Genomic DNA, 26847 nt, shown 5'->3' on the forward strand with positions numbered 1-26847 from the left:
ACGAGTTTTTGTCTGCAAACTGGAACCAAAGCCACTTCACAGCCCTATTGGGTGAATTCCTAAGAACTCAGTTTGGGCACGGACGCTTTGCTCAGTCCTGGATGCTCTGCTTGGTTCCGTCTTACTTTTCCTACTCAGAGAGCCTCAGCATCTCCCAGCTATTTGCTGCTCCTGGAGGTGAAGAAACACCTGGGTGGTGTTGTCCTTCCCGTCTCCTGGTGGCCTTCTTTGTGTCTCCACCTGTATCTGCCTTGGCCACCTCTCCCTGTGCAGAGCTGTGACAAAGCAAGTCCCGGTGTTGTCAGCAGTGTGCTTGGGCAGGCCTCCCCACACCTTTAACTGCTCATCTCTGGGAACATGTGTGCTGGGTACTCACCTGAGTGTGGCTGTGCCCACTAAAGCTGAAGGAAATTGTGTTCTGTTCCTCTGGAAACTGACTGAGGCCTTAAGGGGGAAACAAATTACTGAGATAGTTAAGGTGTTGTCACTTGTCCTTTACTTCTGAAGCTTGAGGCTTTTGCCCAGGGCCAGCCTTCCACTCCTCTGGAATAACTGACTTGAAAGTTTGTCTCATCTCTGGTAGATGGAGCTGCAGGTGCTGTGTCTGCCTGCCAGTTATCAGCATGGCTGGAAATAAAATGCTTCATGTGCCTCTTACTGAGTGAAAAATCCACCTGTTGTTGGTGTGCAAACAACCACAGCCTTGTGCACAAAAGAGACCATTACAATGTCATCATCTCCAGGTTCTTCACTGATACATCAAGCCCTGCTAGGAACACAGTGAAATGCCAACATTGCTCATCTGGAGATGAATAGAGAGGTCTCTGGGTTGTTTCTTTGTTGTTTCTTGTCTCTCAGGTACAGTGAGGAACACGTTTCTTCTCCTTTTTACCTCAGTAGAAGCTGAGAATGACACAGATTCCATGTAGAAAGAGCTGCAAGTGAGAGTTGTGTTCTCAATTTAATTTCTCCTTGCTCTTGCTTGCAAGCAGGTGGTGATCAGGATGCCACTGTTACATTTTGTTGTGTTGCTTTTGTCAGTGAAATGCTGCTCCAAGCAAAAGCACCTCTCAAGATGAGGTGGAGGAGGAGGAAGACCCAGAAGAGACTGCTCAGTCTTTCATGTTCCTAACCTTTTGGGTTTTCCCTGCAGATGGTTCCTATTCCAGGGGGAGTGTTCACAATGGGCACTGATGAGCCTGAAATACATCAGGATGGAGAGTGGCCTGCTAGGAAAGTCCACCTTACGAGCTTCTACATGGATCAGTATGAGGTCAGCAATGAGGACTTTGAGACATTTGTCAACTCCACTGGGTATGTCACTGAGGTAAGGGGGAAGGATCTGCAGTCTGCTCTCATCTGACCTTGTGCTGGCAAAAGCCACTTGGAGTTCTCTCTTATGAAGGATGTCACAACACTTGGCTGGGGTTTGCATGCTAGAACGAAGTAGTATATAGAGAAAAATTGTCTTGCCTTGCTGCTCAAGGGTCTGAAAGGGCTGAGATGTAAGGTATTACATTTAGGAAGTGTTTTGATCACAGAATCATAGAATAGGTTAGGTTGGAAGGAACCTCAGAGTTCATCCAGTTCCAACCCCCCTGTCATGGGCAGGGACTCCTCTCAACTAGACTTGGCTGCTCAAGGCTTCATCCAGCCTGGCCTTGAACATCTCCAGGGAGGGGACATCCACAATGTCTCTGGGCAACTTGTTCCAGAGTCTCACCACCCTTATATTGAAGAAGTACTTCCTGAGATCCAGTCTAACCCTGCTCTGCCTCAGCTTCAAACCATTCCTCCTTGTCCTGTCTCAAGACACCCTCATGAAAAGTTCATCTGCAGCCTTCCTGTAGGATCCCTTCAGCTATTGAAGGCAGCTCTAAGGTCCCACCAGAGCCTTGTCTTCAGAACAAGCCCAGCTCCCTCCGACTGTCCTCATAGCAGAGGTGCTCCAGCCCTCTGGACTCATTCCACCAGCTCTGTGTCTTCTTTCTGCTGGGGACACCAGAACTGGAGGCATTGGAGGTGAGGTCTCAGCAGAGCGGAGTCAAGGGGCAGAATTCCCTCTCTTGCCTTGCTGGCCACACTCCTCTGGATGCAGCCTAGGATGCAATTTGATCCTGATCTAATATTCAGGATCCCTGAACTAATATTTCCCTGTGCTGTGGGTGAGGCAGCCTGAGTGAACCTCCCAGATGGCTGAACATGTCTGTACAGGTCTGGGGGTTGGGGGGGTTTGTTTGGTTTTGTTTCTGTTTTCTGGGGGTGTTTTTTTTTATCTTTGTCTCCTCTTTGTGCCTGTACAACTACGTTGTTAGATCATTTTAGAGGCAGAAGGGATTTCAGCCCTGGGACAGGTGAGGACTCTGCAGGCTCGTTCAGCACAGCTCCTTGCAGATGAGCTGAGCAACACAAAGCCCTGCTGTCTGAAGAAGACATAATAGCAAGTCTAATAATAGTTTTGTGCCTGTTACTGGGAACAATGGATTCAGAAGGAATATGTTAAGGTTCTTGCAGGAAAGAAGCCTGAGGCTCTGATTCTTTCTGACAGTTGACTGCTCCTACGCTACTTTTACACAGCCCTGACAGCCCTTTGAGGGAAATAAAAGCCTTAGCAATGATCAGGTCTCAAAGGAGCCACTTTGAATTCACTTGATAAACTGGATCTCATTTGGAAGCCAGGCTCCTTTTGGTGGGCTGAAGGCTTGCTTTTCTCTGTGGCACTCTTTCTGTGTGGAAGTTATTAGCTCAGTGGTTATGAAACAGGGCTGCTTAACAGCTCGGAGTTTGAGCAGGGCTTGCTTGTTGCACACACCTTCTGGAAGGAGCTTTTCTGCAGCCTGTTTCAGAGTGCTGGTGTAGTCTGGGTGTTCCACTTAAACTACTTCCTCTCCCCCCCTCATGCAGGGCCCCCTTTCAAGCTGGAAAAATAAACTCAGAATTAGAGTAAACAGCAGAGATTCTGCAGGATTTTATTTTGAGGGATGCAGCTGAGCTGGTTTTTGTGTGTTTAAATAATGTCCACATTGCTTGCTGTGGGTAAACAAAGCCAAGTTACACTGAACTCCAGTGGCAGCTGAAACCTGAAATAAACTGGAAAGGTGAAGAAAAAAAAAACAACAACAATCTCCAGCCATCTTGTGGAACCAAAAGTGTTTTTTAACAGACTTAAAAAACCCCAAACAAACAAAAACCCCACTTGATGGAGGTGGTCAGACTGAAATCTGGGACACTTTAGGTGATAAGGTTGGAAGGGACCTCAGAAATCACCTATTCCATCCCATCTGCCATGGGCAGGGACACCTCTCAACTAGATTCAGCAGCTCAGGGCCTCATCCAACCTGGCTTTGAACATCTCCCTGGGCAGCCTATTCCAGAACCTCACCGCCCTCACGCTGAAGAACTTCTTCCTCAGCTCCGCTCTGACCCTGCTCTGCCTCAGCTTCAAACCATTCCCCCTTGGCCTGTCTCTAGACGCTCTCCTGAAAAGTCCTTCTGCAGCCTTCCTGTAAGGATCCCTTCAGCTATTGGCAGGCAGCTCTAAGGTCCCCCTGGAGCCTTCTCTTCTCCAGGCTGAACACCCCCAGCTCCCTCAGCTTGGCCTCACAGCAGAGGTACTCCAGCCTCAATCTTTCATATTGTGCAGGGGAGGGCAGAATAAGAAGTTTTTTCTTCTTCTCTTTGATAACCTTGTTTGTGTCATTGCCTGGGTCTTTGAGAATGGGCAGGTGAGGAAAAAGAAATTCTTTACAAGGGTTTGTTGTGATAGGACAAGGGGCAATGGATTGAAGCTAGAGGAGGAGACATTGAGACTGGAGATGAGGAAGAAATTCTTGAGAGTGAGGGTGGGGAGATTCAGGAACAAGCTGCCCAGGGAGGCTGTGGCTGTCCCCTCCCTGGAGGTGTTCAAGGCCAGGAGGGATGAGGCCATAAGCAACCTGGGCTGGTGGGAGATGTCCCTGCCCATGGCAGGGAGTTGGAACTGGAAGATCTTTAAGATCTCTTCCAACCCAACCCATTCCATGAATCTATGAAAAACTTTACCTCTTTCTTTCCTGCAACAGACCAGTCAGATGCTCAAAACTTGCCATTTCAGTGGTAACTGGGATTCTTCTTCTAACTGTGCTGCTTCTAACTGTGCTTCAGCTGGTGGTGATCACTCAGCCTCTGAATGCTTACAAAAAGATGAAGGAATTGAGAAGGGCAAACGTGCTGAGTTCTGACAACGTGTTTTGACTTCCCTGGTAGATCAATCCCCTTCACCAAGGGAGGAACAGAAAACCCTCCTGTTGGTCTTGTGTCTGCATTGATATTATTTGTGATTTTCCTTCTTTTGGCTGTCTGTCATGCTAGGTTTAATGATTGGGTTACTTTTAACTCAACTATTGTTGTTGTGACAGCACTTCACAATACTGCACGTGGTGGAGCAGCAAATGACAAGGCTGAAGTCTTTTATTGTGAGTTCCCAAGGAAAAAAATAAAAAAGAGAAATTTAACAAGCCCTTGAAGGATAAATCAGTGAGTGTAGCATTTGAAAGCAGTAGGGACAATCAGAACTGCATTTCTAATTAATAAAAGGAAAAAAACATTTGCAGTAGCTCTGTGAGCTGCCATCTGGCCAGTGGCTGTTGAAGATGAAAGCTATCCAGAGAGAAAATGCCACTTCTGGTCCAGAAGAGCTTCCTTGAAAGAGAACTGAGAATTCCTGCTAGAATTTCCTGAGCTCTGGTACAAAGAAGCAGGAAATATGAGTGGTGTTTGGAGAATAACATTCCTGTGATAATGAAGTTAAATTTTCTTTCCCCAGGCAGAGAAATTTGGTGATTCCTTTGTGTTTGAAGGAATGCTGAGTGAAGAGGTGAAGGCTGACATCCACCAGGCAGTGAGTAACCAGCAGGGCAAATCCTACCTGGCAGTCACTGGGGGATATCTGAACTGGGTGATGGTCCCAAAACTGGGCTCAAAAATGGGGTGGGAGGGTACAGTGAGGTAGGGGTTGGTCTCTTCTCACAAGTAGCAAGTTCTAGGATGAGAGGAAATGGCCTGAAATTGCACCAGGAGGGGTTTAGGTTGGACCTTAGAAGAAACTTCCTCACTGAATAGGTTCTCAACACTGGCGCAGGCTGCCCAGGGAGGTGGTTGAATCCCCATCCCTGGAGGTGTTTCAGAGGCAGGGATGTGGTGCTGAGGGATGTGGTTTAGCACCAGACAGTTGAGTTAGAGGATGGTTGGGCTTGGATGATCTTAGAGGTCTTTTGCAAGCCAAGCAATTCTATGACTCTGTTTGCTTCTCTGGCCCCTGTTCCTCCTTTCCTGTTGGGAATGTGCCTGAGCCTCTTTTAGGCTTCATTTACCTCCTTAACCTTGCAGGTCATTTAACCTTCCAGCTCCTGAGAGTAAGCAGATTATTTCTCGTCATCTGCTGGGTGAATTTACCTGCTTGCAGCAGAAGTTTGAACAGAATGACCTCCTGAGGTCCCTTCCCATCAGGATTATCCTCAGGTCTGAATACATTGCCAGATCCCTTTAACAAGGCCTCAGAAATGCAGCTTTCTGGTGTGCATAGTGTGGTAATTTTGGAGGGGCTGTGGATCCAAGTCTAGATGGGAATTTCTTTGCTTTTTTTGTTTGTTGTTTCATCTCAGTGAAACCAACATGGTCTGAAAGAACAGAGGGAAGCAGGATGCACACAAGGCAGGGATGAGGTAGCAGCAGGACTGAAACTCCAATAGTTCAGTTAGACATAAGGAAGTGTGAAGCAAAACTGTACCTCTAGAGGAGCACAATTTTTTCGTGCTCCCTTTTGACCTTCTGATGCCATTCTGCTGAGGTGGGACAGTCCGAGATGACTTCATTGCTTTTGGTTAACCACAGGGTTTTACTTCTGCTCACCATTTGATCCAAAGGACAACTTCAGTTTAGAGGATTATTGTTTCTCATGACAAAGAATCAGAGAATGGTTTGGGTTGGAAGGAACCATTAGACAGCAGCTACTCCCACTACCCTGCCATGGGCAGGGGTGCCCCTCAACTAGACTTGGTTGTCCAAGGCCTCATCCAGCCTGGCCTTGAACACCTGCAGTGGGAGGAGGCATCCACAGCCTCCCTGGGCGGCCTGTGCCAGAGTCTCACCACCCTCCTACTGAAGAACTTCTTCCTCAGCTCCACTCTAACCCTGCTCTGCCTCAGCTTCAAACCATTCCCCCTTGGCCTGTCTCTAGACACCCTCAGGAGAAGTCCCTCTGCAGCCTTGCTGTAAGATCCCTTCAGCTATTGGAAGGCAGCTCTGAGGTGCCCCTGGAGCCTGCTGTAAGCCCAGGCTTGGCTGTTTGTATAAACACTCTGAGTTGGGAGCCACTTCCCTGAGCGTGTCAGCCAAATTTTGCAGCCTTGGCTGTAATGTTAACAGAACAATTCTGCCAGGGGGCTGGAGTGGAGCCCAAACTGGTCTTTTTGGCTACTTCTCTATAAAGCTTTTCTGTATCTCACAGACTGTATGGGGTTGCAAGTGACCTTGAAAAGTCTTACCCCCGTGCCAGAGTAAGATCAGCAAGGGCAGCTTACACAGGAATGGATCCAGGCAGGTTTAGAAAGTTTCTAGAGAAGGAGACTCCACAACCTCTCTGGGCAGCCTGCTCCAGGCCTCCAGCACCCTCACACCAAACAACTTTTTCTTCATGTCCAGATGAAACCTCCTGTGTTCCAGTTTGTGTCCCTTGCCACCACTGAGCAGAGTCTGTCCCCAGCCTCTTGCCCCCCACAGCTCCTTTAGCTCTTGCTGAGCATTGCTCAGCTGCCCTCTGGGGCTGCTCTTCTGCAGGCTCTCAGCCCCAGGGCTCTCAGCCTTGGCTGTATCATTGCCATTAACACAGCCACTGGTGTGTTACTGGTGCTGAAAATCCTTGCACCAAAATGATTGGAGAAAAGGACTTCATTTGTATTTTCCCTTTGCCTTAGTGGCTCAGATGTGTTTTGATAAGGCTCTTCTCCAGGTGAAGCACAAGGGAGCTAAATGCAAATGTGGATATGGGGGAAGAGCAGCAGGAATGTGTTTTGGAAGCAGCATTGCATATGTAGTGAAAGAATTGGGGGAAGGTGAAGAAGTGAAGAACTCCAACTAGAGGATCCATACCAGCTCCTATGATGTATGAAGAGTCTGCTATGGATTGTCTGGAGGTTCTGCTCTACTTGGCCACTTTGGCATCTCCACTTCTTAAACCAGACACATTTATTGCAGGCCCTCAGAGGAAGCAGCCAACAAAGTAGCCCAGAGGTGGGGCTGATGAAAGCTGCTGCAGGAGCAAACCAGCTTAGCACGTAGAATAATTGTTGGAGCTGTGGGTGTGCATTTCCTGGCGCTGAGGTGGTCTCCCAGATAGCCACTGCTGCAGGAACGTAGGCTGGACCCAAGCCTCCTCTGGAAGGGAAGCAGTAAAAAGGGGTGTAGCAGCCAATGACTGAATTGTTCTAGGGTGCTGGGAACTGGAGTTGTAGTTTTGGCCTCTCAGTTTGCCTTGGGAAGGTGGCAGGGAGTGAAAAATGTGGCACTGTAACAGCTGAGGGTGCTGCTGGTAGAACTGGCCAGGAGCTGTTGTAATCCAAGAGGATTTTTCTAGGGTGAGGGTGGAAGGTCCTTCCAAAGCAGCAAGTTGTGTGTGGGCTTAACAAGGTTTGATAGCTTCATGTATTAAAATCCCTTCTCAGACTTGCAGATCAGAACAAAAATCTAATTAGTGCTTCTATGACAACTAACAAATGATGGCCTTGCTTGGGTGCTTGGCCCTTGGCTTAACTGTCCTGGGTAACACATAGCCTGGAATTGCAACATCTTGGCACCCAGGATTAATTTGGTTATCTTTTTCTTTTAAGAGAGTTTGGGGAAATAGCTCAAAATGTAGATATTTTGCTTCTCTTCCTTTCTGGTGAAATGATCTTCCTCCTCTTTCATAGGCAGTAGAGAGGGGGCAGATACCTGCCTGCTGCTGTTATCCCCTGCCACTGTAAAACACCATTGGGATGCATCCTAGAGCAGAAAGCACAGGGATTGTGTCTGTGAAATGAGAAGGTGCTGAGGTGGAAGAGGATTTGAGAGCTTTTACAAGAGTTTCTCTTGCTGTGAAGCTGCCATGCCAAAGGTAAACTGGGCAGCACTTGGCCAGGCTGGAGGGCAGCACTTGGCCAGGCTTGATCACTGGGGAGCAGCAGTGACATTTTCCTTCTTGGCTTGGAGAAAACAGCAAAATTAATTGTTGCTTCTAAGCCAGATGATTCTGCAGTGAGGAGCTCAAAAGCACACAACTTTGTGTACTTCATGAGGGTTGAGGAAGTTTTGGTCTGAGAATGCCATGAGATTGACTCACTGGCAAAGCTGAGCAATGCTGCTAAGGTGCTGTGGTCAGACCAAAGCTGTCAAGTGCTGCTTTCAGCTCTGTTTGTAGGGAAATACAAACCCACAGCTCTGCAGGCCATGAGCCCAGGGCCAGGACCCCACCTGGAGCGCTGCATCCACTTCTGGTGCCCTCAACACAAGGAGGACCTGGAGCTGCTAGAGCAGGGGATGTTCAGCCTGGAGAAGATGAGGCTCCAGGGAGACCTTCCAGTACCTGAAGGGGCTCCAGGAGAGCTGGGGAGGGACTTTTGACAGGGGCTGGGAGTGCCAGGATGAGGGACAATGGCTTTGAGCTGGGAGAGGAGAGATTGAGACTGGAGATGAGGAAGAAATTGTTGAGAGTAAGGCTGGGGAGACAGGTTGCCCAGGGAGGCTGTGGCTGTCCCCTCCCTGGAAGTGTTCAAGGCCAGGTTAGGTGAGGCCTTGGGCAACCTGGGCTGGTGGGAGGTGTCCCTGCTCATGGCAGGGGGTTGGAACTGGATGATCTTGAAGGTCCCTTCCAACCCATTGTAGAAATCTATGACTTTAGCCCTTGACAGCAGTGCCTCCAGCCCATCCCTCCCAGGGCACAGACAAGCATTCTGCATTTCAGGTGAGCACTGCACATGGCAGGCAGGGCAGCAGCAGTTGTGCTTGCAGCAGTTACTATGGAGAAGGCACCTTCTGGCAGCAGGCAATAACCACCTGCTTATCTCTGCACTGGGGGGAGCAGGCAGGTTAGTGTGGGGTTTGTTTGACACTGGGCAAATGTCAACATGCACGAGGTGCAGGAGCTGACAAAGACACTTAGTGCCACTTGAAGAGGAAATTTAACCTCTACTCTGCTTGGCTTTTGCTTTTCCACACACCTTTCAGAGAGGAAACTGGAATGCAAAGGGGAGCCTATGTACTGCAGACCCCAGTGCTTCAGGCAGCCCCTGTAAGAGGGGAGACTGAGACTGGAGAGAAGGAGGAAATGTTCTACCCTGGGGGTGATGAGAGGCTGGCTGAGGTTGCACAGACAGATGGGAGATGCCTCATCCCTGGAACCATTCCAGCTCAGGTTGTTTGGGGCTTTGAGCAACTTGCTGTAGTTGCAGATGTCCCTGCTGACTGCAGGCAAGTTGGACTGGATGAGCTTTGAAGGTCCCTTCCCACCCAAACCAGTCTGGGATTCTACCAGGAACTGGGAAGATAGAGCTAGTAACTTTTGAGAAGGGCTTGTAGTGTTAGATGAGGGGGAATGGACTGAAGCTGGAAGAGGGGAGAGCGAGACTGGAGATGAGGAAGAAATTCTTGAGAGTGAGGGTGGGGAGACCCTGGAACAGGTTGTCCACAGGGGTTGTAGATGCCTCTTCCCTGGAGATGTTCAAGGCCAGGCTGGATGAGGCCTTGAGCAACCAAGTCCAGTTGAGAGATTGGAGTAGATGATCTCAAAGATCCCCTCCAACCCAGAGCATTCTGTGATTTTATGGTCTCTGCTTTGCCTTGAGCCTTGCAGTGGTGTTCACTTCCACACTATTTACACTACAAGGTCTCCCTGACTCACTTCAGCTGTTCCCACCTCTACACCAACTGTTGCTATAGAGATGAGGCCCCACACAGAAGCAGGGCAGGTTTGTGCTGTTCTCAGAGTGCTGATCAAAAGGAGAAGCAGAGCTGCAGCCTGGCACAGCTGAACAGGAAGCCTGCATCTGCCAGAGGGTTCTCCTTGCATCTGGAAAATGGCTCTCAGCTCCAGTGGGGACACTACACAGCTCTGCCTTGTTTGAAACTGCCCCTGGTGCTGTGGTGTGGATCAGACTGGGGCTAAGCTGTGTCTCTGCTCTCTGACCCAGAGCAGCACTTCACAAAGGTGGTGCCAACAGCCAGCCAAAAGCTGCTGAGAGCTGGGCTGTGCTAATGCAGTCTCCTGGAACAGCAGCTGCTCCTTGACATTGGGACTGCTGAATCACGATCCCAATGCTTGAGCCACCTATTCATAGCTGTGGTGCACTCCTGGGAGCAGGGGCAGGTTAATGCCAACCATTTCCTGGCAGAGTGGGCACTGTCAGTGAGGGGCTGTGCTGGTGAATGCTTGGAGCTGCCTGTGGAAGGTGGGAGAGAGAACTCTGCCCTGAAAGTTTTGAGAGGTGTTGGGAAGGTACAAGCTAAAAGGAAACCACATCTGCAGTATTGTGTCCAGTTCTGGCCTCCTCTGTTCAGTGAAAGGTGGCATATCCCAGCCTGCCTGGAAAGGAGGATTGAAGACTGAAACCTTGGAGTGCTCTGCATGCTGATGGTGGGAGGGTGGGAGCTGCACTGCTGCCAGCTGCTTCAGCTGAGTGGAAATATTGTAGGCTGGAATTAGCTGTTAGGATCTTCCCATTATTCTCCTGTTGTGTCCTCTTTCCTTCACTCTGCTCTGAGCCTGTGCTAAGCAGAACAGTGAGTTCTGAAAGTTTAATCCTGGAGCAGAGAGTTGCCTAATCCCAAATTTATGCTGGATCAGACCAAAACAAACCCTGAGCTTCTCTGCCTCCAAAATGTGCTTTGCTCCTCCTGCATCCAGCAGTTGTGGAACGTTTGTGGGGCAGTTGTGTGTAACCCTTTCTCCTAAGTGACAAAGATTCATGGAATGGGTTGGGTTGGAAGAGATGTTAAGATCATCCAGCTCCAACCCCCTGCCATGGGCAGGGACACCTCCCTCCAGCACAGCTTGCTCAAGGCCTCATCCGGCCTGGCCTTGAACACCTCCAGGGAGGAGGCATCCACAACTTCTCTGAGCAACCTGTTCCAGTATCTCCCCATCCTCCCTGTCAAAAATTTCTTCATTATCTCTGGTCTCAGTCTCCCCTCCTCAGGCTTCAATCCATTCTCTCTTGTCTTACCACTCCAAGCCCTTGTAGGTGTTTGAGCTGGGCCCTCCTCCATGTCTCTCCAGCAGCATGTGCTGCTGCTTTGCTGAGTGGATCCCTTGCCAGTGCACAGAACAGTCTGGAGTGAAGCATGAGAAGGCTGAGCATTGTGAGAGGAACTAAGCTCATTAGTGGCAAGGGAGGGCTTGGCTGTATTAACTGTGATGTTGTAATATCTTTGTCTAATTAGCTCTTCTACTAACTAGATTTAGAGCAATTAAAAGCTTTAAAGACTTCTGAGAAGTTTTTTTTTGACAGGACTGTAGATTTCAGGTACACAACTTTCTCACCTTGGTGCATGCTGGATGGGGTCACGGGCTGACTAGGAGAAGTTTCCAGTTCATTATTGAAGGCTGTAAGGAGTCTGCCACTGTCCTGCTGGTATCTGTGTAGCTTCTCTGAAGAAGAGGGCCTGCAAGAAAGCCAGGAAGGGACTTTTTACAAGGGTTTGTAGTGGTAGGATGAGAGGGAATAGATTGAAGCTGGAAGAGGGGAGATTTAGTCTGGAGATGAGGAAAGAATTCCTGAGAGTGAGGGTAGGGAGACACTGGAACAGGCTGCTCAGGGATGCTGTAGATGCCTCCTCCCTGGAGGTGTTCAAGGCCAGGATGGATGAGGCCTTGAGCAGCCTGGGCTGGTGGGAGGTGTCCCATGGCAGTGAGGTTGGAACTTGGATGGTTTTTAAGGTCCCTTCCAACCTGTAGGGTCCTTCCAATAGCTGAAGGGATCCTACAGGAAGGCTGCAGAGGGAATTTTCATGAGGGTGTCTAGAGACAGGCCAAGGGGGAATGGTTTGAAGCTGAGGCAGAGCAGGGTTAGAGTGGAGCTGAGGAAGAAGTTCTTCAGTGTGAGGGTGGTGAGACTCTGGCACAGGTTGCCCAAGAAGGCTGTGGATGCCTCCTCGCTGGGGGTGTTCAAGGCCAGGCTGGATGAGGCCTTGAGCAGCTGAGTCTAGCTGAGAGGTGTCCCTGTCTGTGGCAGGGTGGTTGGAGTAGATGATCCCTGAGGTCCCTTCCCACCCAAGCCATTGATGTATCTCTGAGTGTTCTGCAGAGGCTGGCAGGCATGTGGTGAGCAGCTCAGCAGAGCCAGGAGCTGTGCATGCATGGTGCTGTCATGCAGAGAGACTGTTTCTCTGGGTTTGAAATAAACCATTCTGATTGAAAGCATCTGGTTTTTTTCTTTTGCTTAACACAAATGTTTTCTAACATTCAACTCTTGCACGGTCTAAGTCTTTGCAGTCTCCTGCAGAGAGGTGTGGGGGCTTTTTGTTTTTGTTTTTGTTTTTTTGTTTTTTTAATCCAAAACTCAGTAGTTTCATTGACAAAAATGTGTTGTGCTTAGAAACCATCAGGATGAAAAAGATTTCATTTTTTGTGATCCTTTGGATTGATGGAGAAACTACTGCAGCTTTTTTTCTTCTCCTGAAAGAGCTGTAAAGTTCTAACTTGGGATTTCTGCCCTTTCTTGAGGATAGATTAAAGAGTAAAGCTTGAAACAGACAAGGAATTGGTTATATCAGACACATTCTAAAGCTGCTGCCTGTAGCAGCTGCTTAGCAGCTTGGTCATTCTGGAGCTTTAGTGCTAGGGGAGTTGAGCATCTCTGTGAATGAAGATCCCAGCTTTGAGTCTGATCCCATCTGTGAATAACAGCTGCTTTTCAGTAAGAGGTCCAACACTGCTCAGGAGTCTTTGAGGAGCAGGGGCTCTCCTTGTGGTGAGATTGTCACTGGCTTTGTTGGATACTGAGCCAGAATTAGGTGGTGGTGGTTGTTGTGCTTGTCCTGCTAGGGAGCTCTCTTTGGAAGAGAGAGCAGCAGCAGCCTGTGTGTGGATGGCTTCCCAGCCTGGAGGAGTCCTGCAGCATTGTTAGGGTTTCCAGCACTCTTGCCTGGAGCTCACACAGACCTGGGGGCTCTTCAGCTGAGCTCAAGTCAACAACTCTGCAGCTTTACCCTGGGATTGCTATTGATTTACAGTGAGCTTTAAGGGAAGGTACCCAGGTGTGTGTCCTGGAGGCAAAATCTCTCTGCATAGTGATGGGAGAAGAGTGAAAAGCTGTCATGGGAGCTGTTAGAGCACAGACTTTAAAAATCAGATGGACTGTCTTGGTGCATCTCTTCAGTATCTCCAGGGATGGGGCCTCAACTATCTCCCTGGGCAACCTGTTGTAGCTGTTGCACTCTCAGGGTGCAGAGCTTGTTCCTCACTTCCAATCCAAATCCACTCCTCTCTAACCCCAAACCATTGTCCCTGGTCCCATCACCACAGGCCTCCACAAACATCCTTCCTGCAGAGCCCCCTCAGGTACTGGAAGGCTGCTGCCAGGTCATTGTGGAAATGCTCTCTGTACCAGGAGTGTTTTGGAAGCAAGCACTCAAACTGCTGGAGTAAAACCACTCTTGCTGGTTAGCATCAGTGTTTCTGCCCCAGCTTTTACAGATTCATAGACTGGTTTGGGTTGGAAGGGACCTTAAAGATCATCCAGTTCCAAACCCCCTGCCACAGGTTGCTCAAGGCCTCATCCAGCCTGGCCTTGAACAGCTCCAGGGAGGGGACAGCCACAGCCTCCCTGGGCAACCTGTTCCACTGTCTCCCCACCCTCACTGTCCAGAATTTCTTCCTCATCTCCAGTTCTCTGCAAGCCTCTGTTCTTCAGAAAAGCATTTCTGAATCAGAATAGTTCAGTGTTGTGTGCACTGACCCTGTTCAGCTTTGAGAGGAGCTCAAGAGAAGAAATCCTAAATCATTATTCCTGGAAGAGGTCCTTGGCATGGCAGAACCAAAGCTGTGGCTTTTGGTTGGAGAGAAGCACTCCATGACTGCATTGTTACAGAGAGTTTTGTCTGCTACATGTTGCTCTTCAAGCCAACTGGAAATAAAAAAGCTTCACTTCACTTCTAGGGCTCTCCTGTCTCCACCTTCTGGAAACTGATAGCAAATAATTCAAACTGAACTTCCTGAGTTAATTACCTGGAAAGCAAACATGTGGCAAGATGCAGGTTTTTACCCTCCTTACAGGATCTCATCAGGGTTTTCAAGACTGGCTTAGCTCAGAGCTCAGCTAGACTCAGCTGCTCAAGGCCTCATCCAGCCTGGCCGTGAACACTTCCAGGCAGGAGGCATCCACGCTTCCCTGTGCAACTTATTTCAGGGTCTCACCACCCTCATACTGAAGAACTTCTTCCTCAGCTCCAGTCTGCCTAGAGTCCAGGCAGTCCTCTGCCAGTCCTCTGCCTCAGCTTCAAACCATTCCTCCTTGTCCTGTCTCTAGACACCCTCATGATGCAGCCTTCCTGTAGGATCCCTTCAGCTGTTGGAAGGCAGCTCTAAGGTCCCCCTGGAGCCTTCTCCAGGGTGACCAACCCTAAGAGAAGAAACTGTTTCTTGTGTTAGACCTTCAGGTGAGAAAAGTGACCCTGTTATGTCCCAAATGATCTCTGGTGAACCAAAGAGGGAAGGAGAGGCAGCCTGAGGGCAAGACTTCAGAGAAGTGCTCAGGATTTGGTCTGCCTCTTGCTTTTTTGGGGGGTAATATTTTTCTTTGTGCCCTTCTGTAGCTTGGGCTGTTCCCTGTTGTAGCATAGATTAAAAATGATCACCTGGGTTTGTAGTAGTGACAGGACAAGGGGTGATGGCTTCAAACTGGAAGGAGCTGGGTTTAGATGAGACTTCAGGAAGAAATTCTCTACAATGAGGGTGGGGAGACACTGGCACAGGTTGCCCAGGGAGGCTGTGGATGTCCCCTGCCTGGAGGTGTTCAAGGCCAGGCTGGATGAGGCCTTGAGCAAGCTGTGCTGGTGGGAGGTGTCCCTGCCCATGGCAGAGGATTACAGGAACTGGATGGGCTTTAAGGTCCCTTCCCACCCAAAGCAGTCCATGAGCTGGCTGCATGAGCTCTGGGTGAAAGCTTTGCAGCCTCTTATCACTTGGTGCTTCTTCAGAATGGCCTTCAGCTGGGAACTGAAACCTTCTGCCCTGGCTCTTCTTGTTCCTGTTTAGGTTGCAGCTGCTCCTTGGTGGTTGCCTGTGAAGGGAGCCAACTGGAAGCACCCTGAGGGGCCTGATTCTAGTATCTCCAACAGGTAGGTCATAAATTACCACTCAGTAAAGCACAGTGCTTGCAAATACCCCTCTAAGCTTACACCAGGAGTGGGGGTGCAGGGAAGAGGTTTTCAAATAGGTGCCTCTTTGCTGCTGCTGCTGTGGCTGTTTGTTTTCCCATCCTCAAGCGTGTTACAGGCACTGCTCAGTGTGCTCAGTGGTCTTGAACCATCTCAAGAAGGTTTATGAGCATGTTCCACCTGAGGCAAAACAGTGAAACAATTTCTTAGCCTGAAGAAGAGAAGGCTCCAGGGAGGCTTAAAGCAGCTTTCCAGTACCTGAGGGGCTCCAGGAGAGCTGGAGAGGGACTCTTGACAAGGGCTGGGAGTGACAGGATGAGGAGCAATGGCTTTGAGTTGGGAGAGGGGAGAGTGAGACTGGAGATGAGGAGGAAATTCTTGACAATGAGGGTGGGGAGACACTGGAAGAGGTTGCCCAGGGAGGCTGTGGGTGCTTCCTCCCTGGAAGTGTTCAAGGCCAGGCTGGATGAGGCCTTGAGCAACATGGGCTGGTGGGAGGTGGTACAACTTCAGGCCATTTTCTCTCCTTCTGTTACCTGATACTAGGGAGAAGAGGCTAACCCCCACCTGGCTCCAACCTCCTCTCAGGGAGCTGTAGAGAGCAATGAGGTCTCCCCTCAGCATCCTCTTCTCCAGGCTGAACACCCCCAGCTCCCTCAGCTGCTCCTCCCCATCCCTGTTCTCCAGACCCTTCCCCAGCTTTGTTGCTCCTCGCTGGACCTGCTCCAGCTTCTCAATGTCCTTCTTGGAGTGAGGGCTCTAAAACTGAGCCCAGGATTTGAGATGTGGCCTCACCAATGCTGAGGGACCTCTTCCATTGCAGCTCTTTCTCTGCCTTGACCTCTGTCCATGAAGTTGGCTCTGGCTGCCTTACTCTAGTTAAAGTTTCAGAACTCCTGTTTGAAATGAAATCAGACTCTCTAGCCTAGATCTAGTAGGTGCTGGCATGGTTTTGAGTCCTCTGAGGCCAGGGCTGTGTTAGTGTAACATCCTCTGATGGTGAAGTGCTCAGTAACAAGTCCGTTGTCTGTTCTCCAAGGGCAGTGGAAGAATTATCTGAGGCAAAAATAGAGAGAGGAGCAGGAGGAGTTGTTAGGGGGAGACAGGAATTTAGGTCACAGCCAGCAGGAGAGAGCTGGAAACCTGCCATGGAGGTCTGATCTTGTGGAGGTGTGGTGCAGACTGAGCCTAGGACAACTGCTGGTCATCTTCCCATGGAAGTGCCCCACAGGCTGGTTAAATGAGGCAGGGCAGATGAGTTTAATAGGAGGTCCTCAGTATCTACTGGACCAACAGCCTCAGCTCTTGAAGTATCTTGGGCTGGCAGAGGCTAGTCAGAAGCATCTTCCTCCTCCTCAGCTTCAAACCCTGCTCTCCCTCAGCTCCAAACCATTCCCCCTTGTCCTGTTTCCAGATACCATCATGAAAAGTTTCTCTGCAGCCTTCCTGCAGGATCCCTTCAGGTACTGGAAGGCAGCTCTAAAGTCCCCCTGGAGTCTTCTCCAGGCTGAACATCCCCAGCTTCCTCAGCCTGGCCTCAGAGCAGAGGTGCTCCAGCCCTTGGATCATCTTTGTGGCCTCCTCTGGCCTCTCTCAAACAGCTCTGTTCTCCTTATGCTGGACTTCTCTATGTCTCATTATGCTTTTGCTTACAGCTCCCTAGAGTTAATTTTCTCCTCCTTGTTCCTGTCTGCTGCTGCATTTCCCTGCCAGCATCTTTCTGCCTTGCTCTCAGTACCTCATTGTGTGTGAGAGCAATCCCATGTCCTGTCCAGCTGGATCTGAGCTGGGAAATGTCCTCACAGCCCTTTGTGGCCACCTCTAAAAGAGCTTCTGCGCTACAGCTGTGAGACTGCTTGCCTCTGCTGGTGCTCTCATCCTGTTGCTGTTGTTCCCCAGGATGAATCATCCAGTGCTTCATGTCTCCTGGAATGATGCTGTGGCATTCTGCACATGGGCAGGGAAACGACTGCCCACCGAGGCTGAGTGGGAGTACAGCTGTCGAGGGGGCCTGGAAAACAGGTACCTGGCACAGGGGTGGCCCTGGGCACTGGTCAGCACTGCTGTGTGCCAGGGGAGGAGGAGTTCTGGGGGGTGGGACTTGTTACCCACAAAGTGTCTTCCTTGTGCAGTGAGTATAGCACTGCCTGACTCTGGACAGAACCCTCCAGGGCAGGGAATTTCCCTGCCTGTTGTAATCCAAGTGATGGGAGAAGGCAGAGAGGCCAAGAGAGCAGGAGAGGTGGCAAATTGCCATGACACAGGACTGCTGCTGCTGCAGGAGGTGAAAGGTGCAGAGAAGGAGCTTAGTGCCAAGGCTCAAAGAGGTGCAAAAGAGCTTAAGAAGTGACTTCACCACATCACTGCCCAGCAGCTGTGGGGACACTGGATCCATAGCTGACTGTGGGCTTGGGAAGGAGTCAAAGACAAGAGGAGTAACAGGCTTAGGTCTTCTCCAACCTGGGGCTGTTGAGCCTGGAGAAGAGCAGCCCCAGAGGGGATCTGATCAATGCTCAGCAAGAGCTGAAGGAGCTGTGGGGGGCAGGAGGCTGGGGCCAGACTCTGCTCAGTGGTGCCCAGGGACAGCACAAGGGGCAAGGGGCACAAACTGGAACCTAGGAGGTGCCACCTGAAGAGGAGGAAAAACTTCTTTGTTGTGAGGGTGCTGGAGGCCTGGAGCAGGCTGCCCAGAGAGGTTGTGGAGTCTCCTTGTGTGGAGAGCTTCCAACCCCCCCTGGGCATTGTGCTCCTGGGCAAGCTGCTGAGGGTGCCCTGCTGGAGCAGGGGGGTTGGACTGGGTGATTTCCAGAGGTCACTTCCAACCCTACCATTCTGGGATTCTGTAGAGAGAGGAGGAAGGGTGGTGTGGGGGAAGTGTCTCACTTCATTGTGGTGTTTGGGAGTTGCTCTTTTGTGTCTCTGAACAGGCTTTTCCCATGGGGCAACAAGCTTCAGCCAAAAGGTCAACATTATGCCAACATCTGGCAGGGAGTGTTCCCAACCAACAACACTGCAGAAGATGGGTACAAAGGGACTGCACCTGTAAGTGGGTCTCAGAGTCAGTTAATCAACTTAGCTCTTCCTCTAATTGAGGTCCTGGTGGTTTCCATCCCTATACTCTTTCACCTTTTGGTTTTTAAAGGTACAACAGATTTTACTTCAGGCTGAAGTATTACCAAGGGACTCTTTTTAAAAGCTAATTGCAAAATAATGATTGCATTCGTTTGAACTTCTAGCTCCTCTCAAACTGACCTCTTTCCCCCTTTTCCAGTCACTTTTGAGTCAGAAGCTGAAATACTTTCTGCCTGCACTTCTGCCAATACAATTTTTTAGCTCTCAGTTCTTGGTAACTGTTCCCAAGGCATAAAAAATGTGCAACAATTTAAAAAAAAACATAATAAAACTTCCCCTTTTGGAAGGGTTGCATCTGTCCAGTATGGCAAACAAGGGAGAGGGCTTTTAAAGGCACTCAAGAGTGTGAATGAATTATTAAAAGGTAATTAAAGGAAGGCCAAAAGGTTTCATCAGCAGAGAAATCTGCATGAGTTGATGGCCATTCTTCATAGATGCATAGAATGGTTTAGGTTGGAAGGGACCTTGAAGATCATCCAGTTCCAAGCCCCTTGCCATGGGCAGGGACACCTCTCACCAGCCCAGGCTGCTCAAGGCCTCTTGGTTTTCTTTTAATGGGAAGAAGAATCTGGAAGCTTTAAGCATGGCCATGGAGGTCAGGTCACAAATGCTGTGTGCAGATCTGTGTCTGGTCCAACAGGAGCAGTTCCCAGAACCAGTGGGATGCTGTGTGCCATGATGGAAGTGTGGTGCTGAGAACATAGCGGATGGATTCCCTGCTGACTGCAGGGAGGTTGGACTGGATGGCCTTTGGAGGTCCCTTCCAACCCAACCCATTCTATCAGAGTAGTTCTTGCTTCCATCCTACTGTGTTTAAATGGAGCATGAAAAGTGCTAACAGCTCTGCACTACTAATTTGGTGTCTGCTTTTGAGACGTGAAGGCAGAAGCTCCTGGAGAGCAGAAATGGACCTTCAGCAGCCTGGTCTTTAGGGCTGAACCCCTCATCTCCTGCAGAGTGGCTCAGAGGACTGGTCCTTGTGTTCCCTTGTCTCCTGCAGGTCACTGCTTTTCCTCCCAATGGCTATGGCTTGTACAACATTGTAGGGAATGCCTGGGAGTGGACATCAGACTGGTGGGCTGTCCATCATTCCACAGAGGAGCTTCACAACCCTGTAAGTGTTTTAGTGGTGTCACATGAAGCAGAGAATCTCCTCTTGCTGCTCTGCTCTGCTTGCTGTTGGGAACATCCTGTGCTTTGCTCCTCTTGGCTATGGCTGGGCTGTGTTCTGGTGCAGTGGAGCTGTCACACCACAGCTCATCTGCACATTGTAGAACTGCTGTGGAGCAGTTCTCTCTGGTTTAGTTGGACAGGCCTCCACAGCTGCTTGGCAGCTGAGTCCTTCCAAACTGGCATCACAATACATAAAGCAAGAATTTCCAAAGCAGAGGAAATAGTTTCAAGCAGGAAAAGGAAGGGGTTTGTTCATGTGTGCTGCTACAAACTGTGCTGCTTTATTTCTCCTGCCAGAGAACAAGACACAGAATCACAGAGTGGCAGGGGTTGGAAGGGGCCTCTGGAGATGATCCAGTCCAACCCCCCTGCCAGAGCAGGGTTACCCAGAGCAGGTCACATAGGAACACATCCAGGTGGGTCTTGAAAGTTTCCAGGGAAGGAGACTTCACAGCCTTTCTGGGCAGCCTGCACCAGGGCTCCAGCACCCTCACACCAAAAAAATTTCTCCTCATGTTGAGGTGGAACCTCCTGGGTTCCACCTTGTACCTGTTGTTCCTGATCTGGTTGAGGATGCCCTGCTGACTGCAGGAGGGCTGGACCTAGATGACCTTTGGAAGTCCCTTCCAACCCAGACTGTTCCATGATTCTTTGTGTAGTCTTTCTTGGGTGTGCTGGACATCACTGGAGGCTTTTCTGGGAAGTCAGCAACTGGAAGTAGCTTGAGGAACTTGCTAAACCTCACAGAGGTTGACATTCTGCTGTTCTTCCAGCAGGATGTGTCTAGCAAGAGAAGAAGTCAGAAGTCAGGGTCCAGATAGCTGTAGGTCTGCACTAGCATTTCCAGTAGCATCTGGAGAGCTCCTAATCCAAACCTAATTACATAATAAGATGAAAAGAAAGATGGAAATTAGCAGTCAGAATTTGGAGTCTGAGGCAGAGCACTTCAAAGTGAACTCCAAAGGGTTTTTCTGCTGAAATGGGTAAGGAAACTGAATCTCATCATGTGCAAAAGTGTCCCAGCATAGGCAGGCTGCAGTTACCTTCTGAGACATGAGAGCTGATTAGCACCAGAACTATCAGAGCCAACCTCTTCAGTCTCTCCAGAGTCCAAGTGAGCATAACCTAGATATAGGAATTATTCCAGAGGGGCAGAGCTCAGACAAAGTTTTTTTAACAGATTTAGTTTAAAATCCAAAATCTTCAAAGCAGTTTCCTGGTACTGGAGAGGTTCTTGGGATCTGTGGCTGGCTACAAGCAAGGGATGGAATTTTTGCACGCAGATTCTTTTTACTTTTCCTTAATTGATCATCTTGGATTCACAAATAATAGTCAAGAGTCACAAGAAATTTCAGACACCTGAAAGTACTTTGGAAGTTGTTTGCTATTTTTTAGGGCATTTGATGTAAATTAGCCCAGCATGGTAGGTTTGGATGTGACTTCTGGTAATCATCTCCAACCTCCTTGCCAAAGCAGGGCACCCACAGCAGCTTGCCCAGGAGCACAATGCACAGCTGGGCTTGGAAGCTCTCCACACAAGGAGACTCCACAACCTCTCTGGGCAGCCTGCTCCAGGCTCCAGCACCCTCACAACAAAAAACTTTCTCCTCCTCTTCACATGGAACCTCCTGGGTTCCAGTCTGTGCCCCTTGCCCCTTGCCCTGTCCCTGGGCACCACTGAGCAGAGTCTGTCCCCAGCCTCTTGCCCCCCACAGCTCCTTTAGCTCTTGCTGAGCATTGCTCAGCTGCCCTCTGGGGCTGCTCTTCTGCAGGGCTCTCAGCCTTCCCTCCTCACAGAGGCTCTTTTTCATCTGGTCACTGCATTTGATCTTGTCCATGTATAAGTAGCTGAATACAACTGTGGTGACCTCAGGTTGTCCCAGCCTCTGTCTTTCCCTTTGCAAAACTGCAGAGCACAACAGGGAAACACCAACAGTAAGAGAATTAAATGCAGCCCATGAAGAGCTGTCCCACAGGCAGGGATTGTTTCTCCATCTACTGTCTGGTGGTTTTTCTGCTTTTCACAGAACCCTGCCAGTTGTTCATAGATTCATAGAATGGTTTGGGTTGGAAGGGACCTTCAAGCTCATCCAGTTCCAACCCTGTGCCACAGACAGGGACACCTCCCACCAGCCCAGGCTGCTCAAGGCCTCATCCAGCCTGGCCTTGAGCACCTCCAGGGAGAGGGCAGCCACAGCCTCCCTGGGCAACCTGTTCCAGTGTCTCCCCACCCTCACTGGAAAGAATTTTTTCCTAATCTCCAGTCTCAATCTCCCCTCCTCAAGCTTCATGTTTTGTGATGAAGTCTTCACCTGCAGTGTAAAGATTTCTGTCAGGAGGATTCTGTTGTGTCATAAAACAGCTGCTGGGGAGCACTGTACCAGATTTTGGCAGGTGGCAAAGCATTTCAGTGCTGCAATCCTGCTTCAGAGCCTGAAGTGGGGCTGAATTTCACTTTTGTTTTTGTTACCAAACAACTTTCAATGCTCAATTTTTGCCTGGCAGAAGACATTTGCAATTAACAATGGGAGTTGCAGAAGCTCTTCTGGTTTTTCACGTATTTCTTTGTTATGTTATCTCTGGGTAACTGCTCAAACATCCAGGAGTCTTACAGCAGGACCATAAAGCTTCTTATCCTAAATTGGAGTTTACAGAAGTTACTTTGGAGCTAACAGCAGAGATTGTAGCTGAGTATTTGCAGATTTTCCTGGGAAATCCTGCTGTGCAGCCCCATTGTTCTCTGCTTTGTCTTATTCTCATGTAGCTGTTTTTAGGTCACTTTTCTACTGGCTGGCTCTCCCCTGGCTTCCCTTCAAATGAGATTAGCAGGCTACTTGAGTTGATTGTGTTTGTTAGAGGCTTGTCTTGGAGTGCAAGTGTTGTGAAGACAGTTCCCAGAGGCCCTGGAAATGGAGGGAGTCTGTCCTGTGGAGGGGCAGCCTGGCGTGGAGGCAGCAGACACTGCCTCTGGGTGTGGTTTTCCTTCAGTATTTGGAGGGTGTTCCGTGCAGTCAGCTCTGGGAAATGTTTTTTTTGGCCTGTTTCATGTATGTGAAGCTGCTGAAGTGTCAGTGTGGTGAGCTTTGGAGGCCATGGACTCAGAGAGTGGGTTAGGTTGGAAGGGACCTTAAAGCTCAACCAGTTCCAGCCCCCTGCCATGGGCAGGGACACCTCCCACCAGCCCAGGGTGCTCAAGGCCTCATCCATCCTGGCCTTGAACACCTCCAGGGAGGGGACAGCCACAGCCTCCCTGGGCAACCTGTGCCAGTGTCTCCCTACCCTCACTGGAAAGAATTTCTTCCTAATATAATTTCTTCCTGATACAAGGAGTCCCCAGGCAGGCAGAACCAGTGGATGCACTCAGTACCACAGAGCCATGGATGGTGGTGTTGGGTTGATGGTTGGACTTTGGTGATCTTAGAGGTCTCTTCCAACCAAACCACTTCTGTTATTACCAGATGCTTCCCAAAGCACAAAGACATCAGCTCCAGTGTTCAGTGCTTGCAGCGGTCTGCAATCCTTTCCCAGCAGCATTATTTGAGACAGACACAGCTGAAATGTGTTCCCTTGGGATATTGATGGAATATATCTGCATCTCTCTGTTCCTACAGCTTGTTACCTTCAACCCTGTTGTTCTTCTTTAAACACTGACAGTGTCCTCTCCTCCACAGAAAGGGCCTGCATCGGGGACAGACAGAGTGAAGAAGGGGGGGTCCTATATGTGCCATAAGGTAATGTTCCAAGGCCTCTTCTGGTCTTTTCATACTCATCGTTCCTCTGAGTGTCCCTCACTTGACAATGAAGTGATCTCCTGACGGAGTTTCCTGGCAGCCTGGAGGCTTGTTAAGGGATTTAAAGAGCAATAACTTCTGTTACTAAGGAATTCTTGTTCATAGACTCATAGAATGGTTTGGATTGGAAAGGAAGTGAAAGATCATCCAGTTCCAACCCCCTGCCATGAGCAGGGACACCTTCCACTGGCCCAGGTTGCTTAGGGCCTCATCTGACCTGGGCTTGAACATTTCCAGGCTTGGGGCCTTCACAGCTTCTTTGGGCAACCTGTTCCAATGCCTGACCATGCTCATGGAAAGAATTTCTTCCTAATGTCTCACCTCAATCCAGCTTCTTCCAGTCTGAAGCCATCACCCCTCGTCCTGTCACTCCCTGCCTTTGTCCAAAGTCCTCCAGCTCTCCTGTAGCCTCTTTCAAACACTGGAAGGCTGCCCTAAAGTATCTCTGCAGCCTTTTCTTCTCCAGGCTGAACAACCCTAACTCTCCCAGCCTGGCCTCACAGCAGAGGGCTTCCAGCTGTGGCCTCCTGACTCTGCTCCAACAGGTCCCTGTCTGTGCTGAGGACTCCAGAGCTGGCCCCAGCACTGCAGGGGGGGATCTCAGCAGAGCAGAGGGGCAGAATCTCCTTCTTCCTGCTGCCCATGCTGTTGGGGATCAGCCCAGGAAATGGTTTGCGTCTGGGCTGTGACTACACATTGCCAGCTCATGCTGAGCTTCTCATCAGCCAGCACCCCCAAGTACTCCTCTCTACCCATTCTCTGCCCAGCCTGGATTTGTGCTTGGAGCTGTCCTGACGCAGGTGCAGGACCTTGCACTTGGCCCTGCTGAGCTTCATGAGGCTGGCATTGGCTCACCTCTCAAGCCTGTCAAGGTCTCTCTCTGTTTGGCTTGGAATTCAAACACAGAAAGTGCTTTACCCAGTGTGAGGCTTTGAGCTGTAGAAGTGAAACTGCTGTGTGCCTCCAATTCCATTGTCCCTGTGTGCTTGATGCCACTTGCAGACAATGTGGATGGGACGTTTCATTTAGCAGAAGGGACATCAGGTGTCTGCAGAATGATCGCTGGGAGGTGAATCTCTCCACTTGCCTGCCAGCAGATGTGAAGTTCCTCCTGAAAGTGTGACCAGCCCCATGGTGCAGCAGCCACGGCTCCTGTGTGGAGCTCTGTGTGCTCCTTGCAGGGCTCCTCCTCATCAGAGCTTGGCCTCTTCTGCTTCCCTTTCAAAGCCTGCAGCTGCCAAATCATCCTCATAATGAGATTAAAGTTTGGACAGTGAGATCCCATTCTCTCCACTGATTCCCTTCTTAGGTGAAATCAATGTCAGCTGTTAATTAGCACTTCTGATTAAATTAACAGTGGAATAGACTCTTGTTCAGCGATGAATAACGTGACCCATTTGGAAAGCTGGGGAAGATTCTGGGCTGTCCTAGTCTCTTTTCTAGGTGATAAAACTGGGCTGTGGAGCCAGACAAACCCCACTGTTAGTGCAAGGGCTCTTCACTGGGTGCCTTCAGTCTAGTCAGATTCATCTGATCTGCTGCTGGGTGACCTCTCTCAGCTGGAGGTTCCACCTTTTTCAGGTAGGCTCAGCAGCTTTTTATTTTCCAAAGAGTTCAAGGAGTGTTGGTCTGCCGGAGGTCAGGGAGGCTCTGTAGAGGGATCTGGACAGGCTGGATCAATGGGCCAAGGTCAGTGGGTTGAGGTTCAACAAGGCCAAATGCCAGGTTCTGCCCTTGGGTCACAACAAGCCTGGGAAGGCTCCAGGTTTGGGGCAGGGTGGCTGAAACCTGCCCAGCAGGAAAGGACCTGAGGCTGCTGGGTGACAGCAGCTGGAGATGAGCCAGGATGTGCCCAGGTAGCCAAGAAGGCCACCAGCAGCCTGACCTGGATCAGCACTGGTGTGGCCAGCAGGACCAAGGAAGTGATTGCCCCCCTGTACTGGGCACTGGTGAGGTGCAAATCCTGGGTTCAGTTCTGGGGCCCTCACTCCAAGAAGGATATTGAGGGGCTAGAGCAGGTCCAGAGAAGTGCAACAAAGCTGGGGAAGGGCCTGGGGAGGAGGTTTCCCTTATTTCTAGCAGCGATTTTGATCTGCTCATTCAGCTGTCCAAATGTTAGAAATGTTTTGCCCAATTAACCCAAGAAACTCTTGGCTAAGGCTCCAGGGAGACCTCAGAGCAGCCTTCCAGTACCTGAAAGGGGCTGCAGGAAAGGACTTTTGTCAAGGACTTGCAGTGACATGACATGACAAGGGGCAATGGCTTTGAGCTGGAAGAGGGCAGATTCGGACTGGAGATGAGGAAGAAATTCTTGACAGGTAGGGAGAGACTGGCACAGGTTGCCCAGGGAGGCTGTGGGTGTCCCCTCCCTGGAGGTGTTCAGGACCAGGCTGGATGAGGCCTTGAGCAGCCTGGGCTGGTGGGAGGTGTCCCTGCCCATGGCAGGGGGTTGGCACTGGATGAGCTTTCAGGTCCCTCCCAAGCCAAGCCATTGTGTGCAGGTAAGGAGGCAGCAGCTGTGCTGTTTGTGCTCTGAGGTCTCTGCTCTCTCCTCCAGGCTTACTGCTATCGGTATCGCTGTGCCGCCCGCAGCCAGAACACTCCTGACAGCTCTGCCTCCAACCTGGGCTTCCGCTGCGCAGCAGACACCGTGCCAGAGCTACCCTGACCAGCTGGCTGCCACACCAAGGTGTGGAGGGCTCACTGCCACCTCAGGCTGAAGAGATGTCTGGAGTGTCACTTGTTGGTGACAGAAGAGACAAAACTCCAGTGCTTGAACTTCCTGCTGAGGGGAAAACAACACAGCACAACTCAGCGTCACTTGGAGAACCTCCCTGGGTTTGTCTTTGGGGAACCTGGCCCTGGACTTCATCCTGACCAAATCTTTTAATGGTGCATTGCACTGGTTGGAGCCAGAGTACCCTGCAGTGATCTAGCACTCAGCTGTGAGCAAGCTGAGTGTGTTGGAAAAGGTTCATTAATAGCTCCTTTAGAGAAGTTATTTATCAAATAGTTTTATTTTTTAATTAAATCACAAATAATTTTTTTCATGGTTTGAATTTCTACAGGGACTTAATTTTCTAGAGAGCTTTAAAATAAATCTGAAGCAGTTAAATCCTAGGCAGCTTTAAAAGACTGAAGGAGTCAAGAGTGAGGACTGGCAAACAGCTGTCCAGGCAGGCAGTGAGCACAGCACTTCTGTTGCATTCCTGCTGCAGGGAAGATCAGGTCCAGAAATGATTTTTTTGTTCTGGTGAGATAACTTGCTCCTCTAGAAAGTGCCTTCTGCAGCTGAGGGGGAATAATCCTCAGGGAGATCATGATCAGAAATGTTATACACAATAGAATAAACTCTAAGGAATTA

At 49.9% G+C, this 26847-nt stretch overlaps 1 protein-coding gene across 1 annotated transcript; it reads left to right on the plus strand.

The window, feature by feature from the left end:
- Window positions 1-1153: 1153 nt before the first annotated feature.
- SUMF1 (sulfatase modifying factor 1) lies at window positions 1154-26829 on the plus strand. The gene is made up of 8 exons (XM_054387372.1): window positions 1154-1327; window positions 4805-4879; window positions 15266-15348; window positions 17287-17409; window positions 18315-18429; window positions 19520-19633; window positions 23364-23423; window positions 26041-26829. Exons 1-8 carry the CDS (start codon window positions 1154-1156, stop codon window positions 26149-26151), a joined length of 855 nt encoding a protein of 284 aa, XP_054243347.1. The 3' UTR covers window positions 26152-26829.
- The last annotated feature ends 18 nt before the right edge of the window (window positions 26830-26847 follow it).

Source organism: Indicator indicator, chromosome 15, assembly GCF_027791375.1.
Source record: "Indicator indicator isolate 239-I01 chromosome 15, UM_Iind_1.1, whole genome shotgun sequence".
Lineage (NCBI taxonomy): Eukaryota > Metazoa > Chordata > Aves > Piciformes > Indicatoridae > Indicator > Indicator indicator.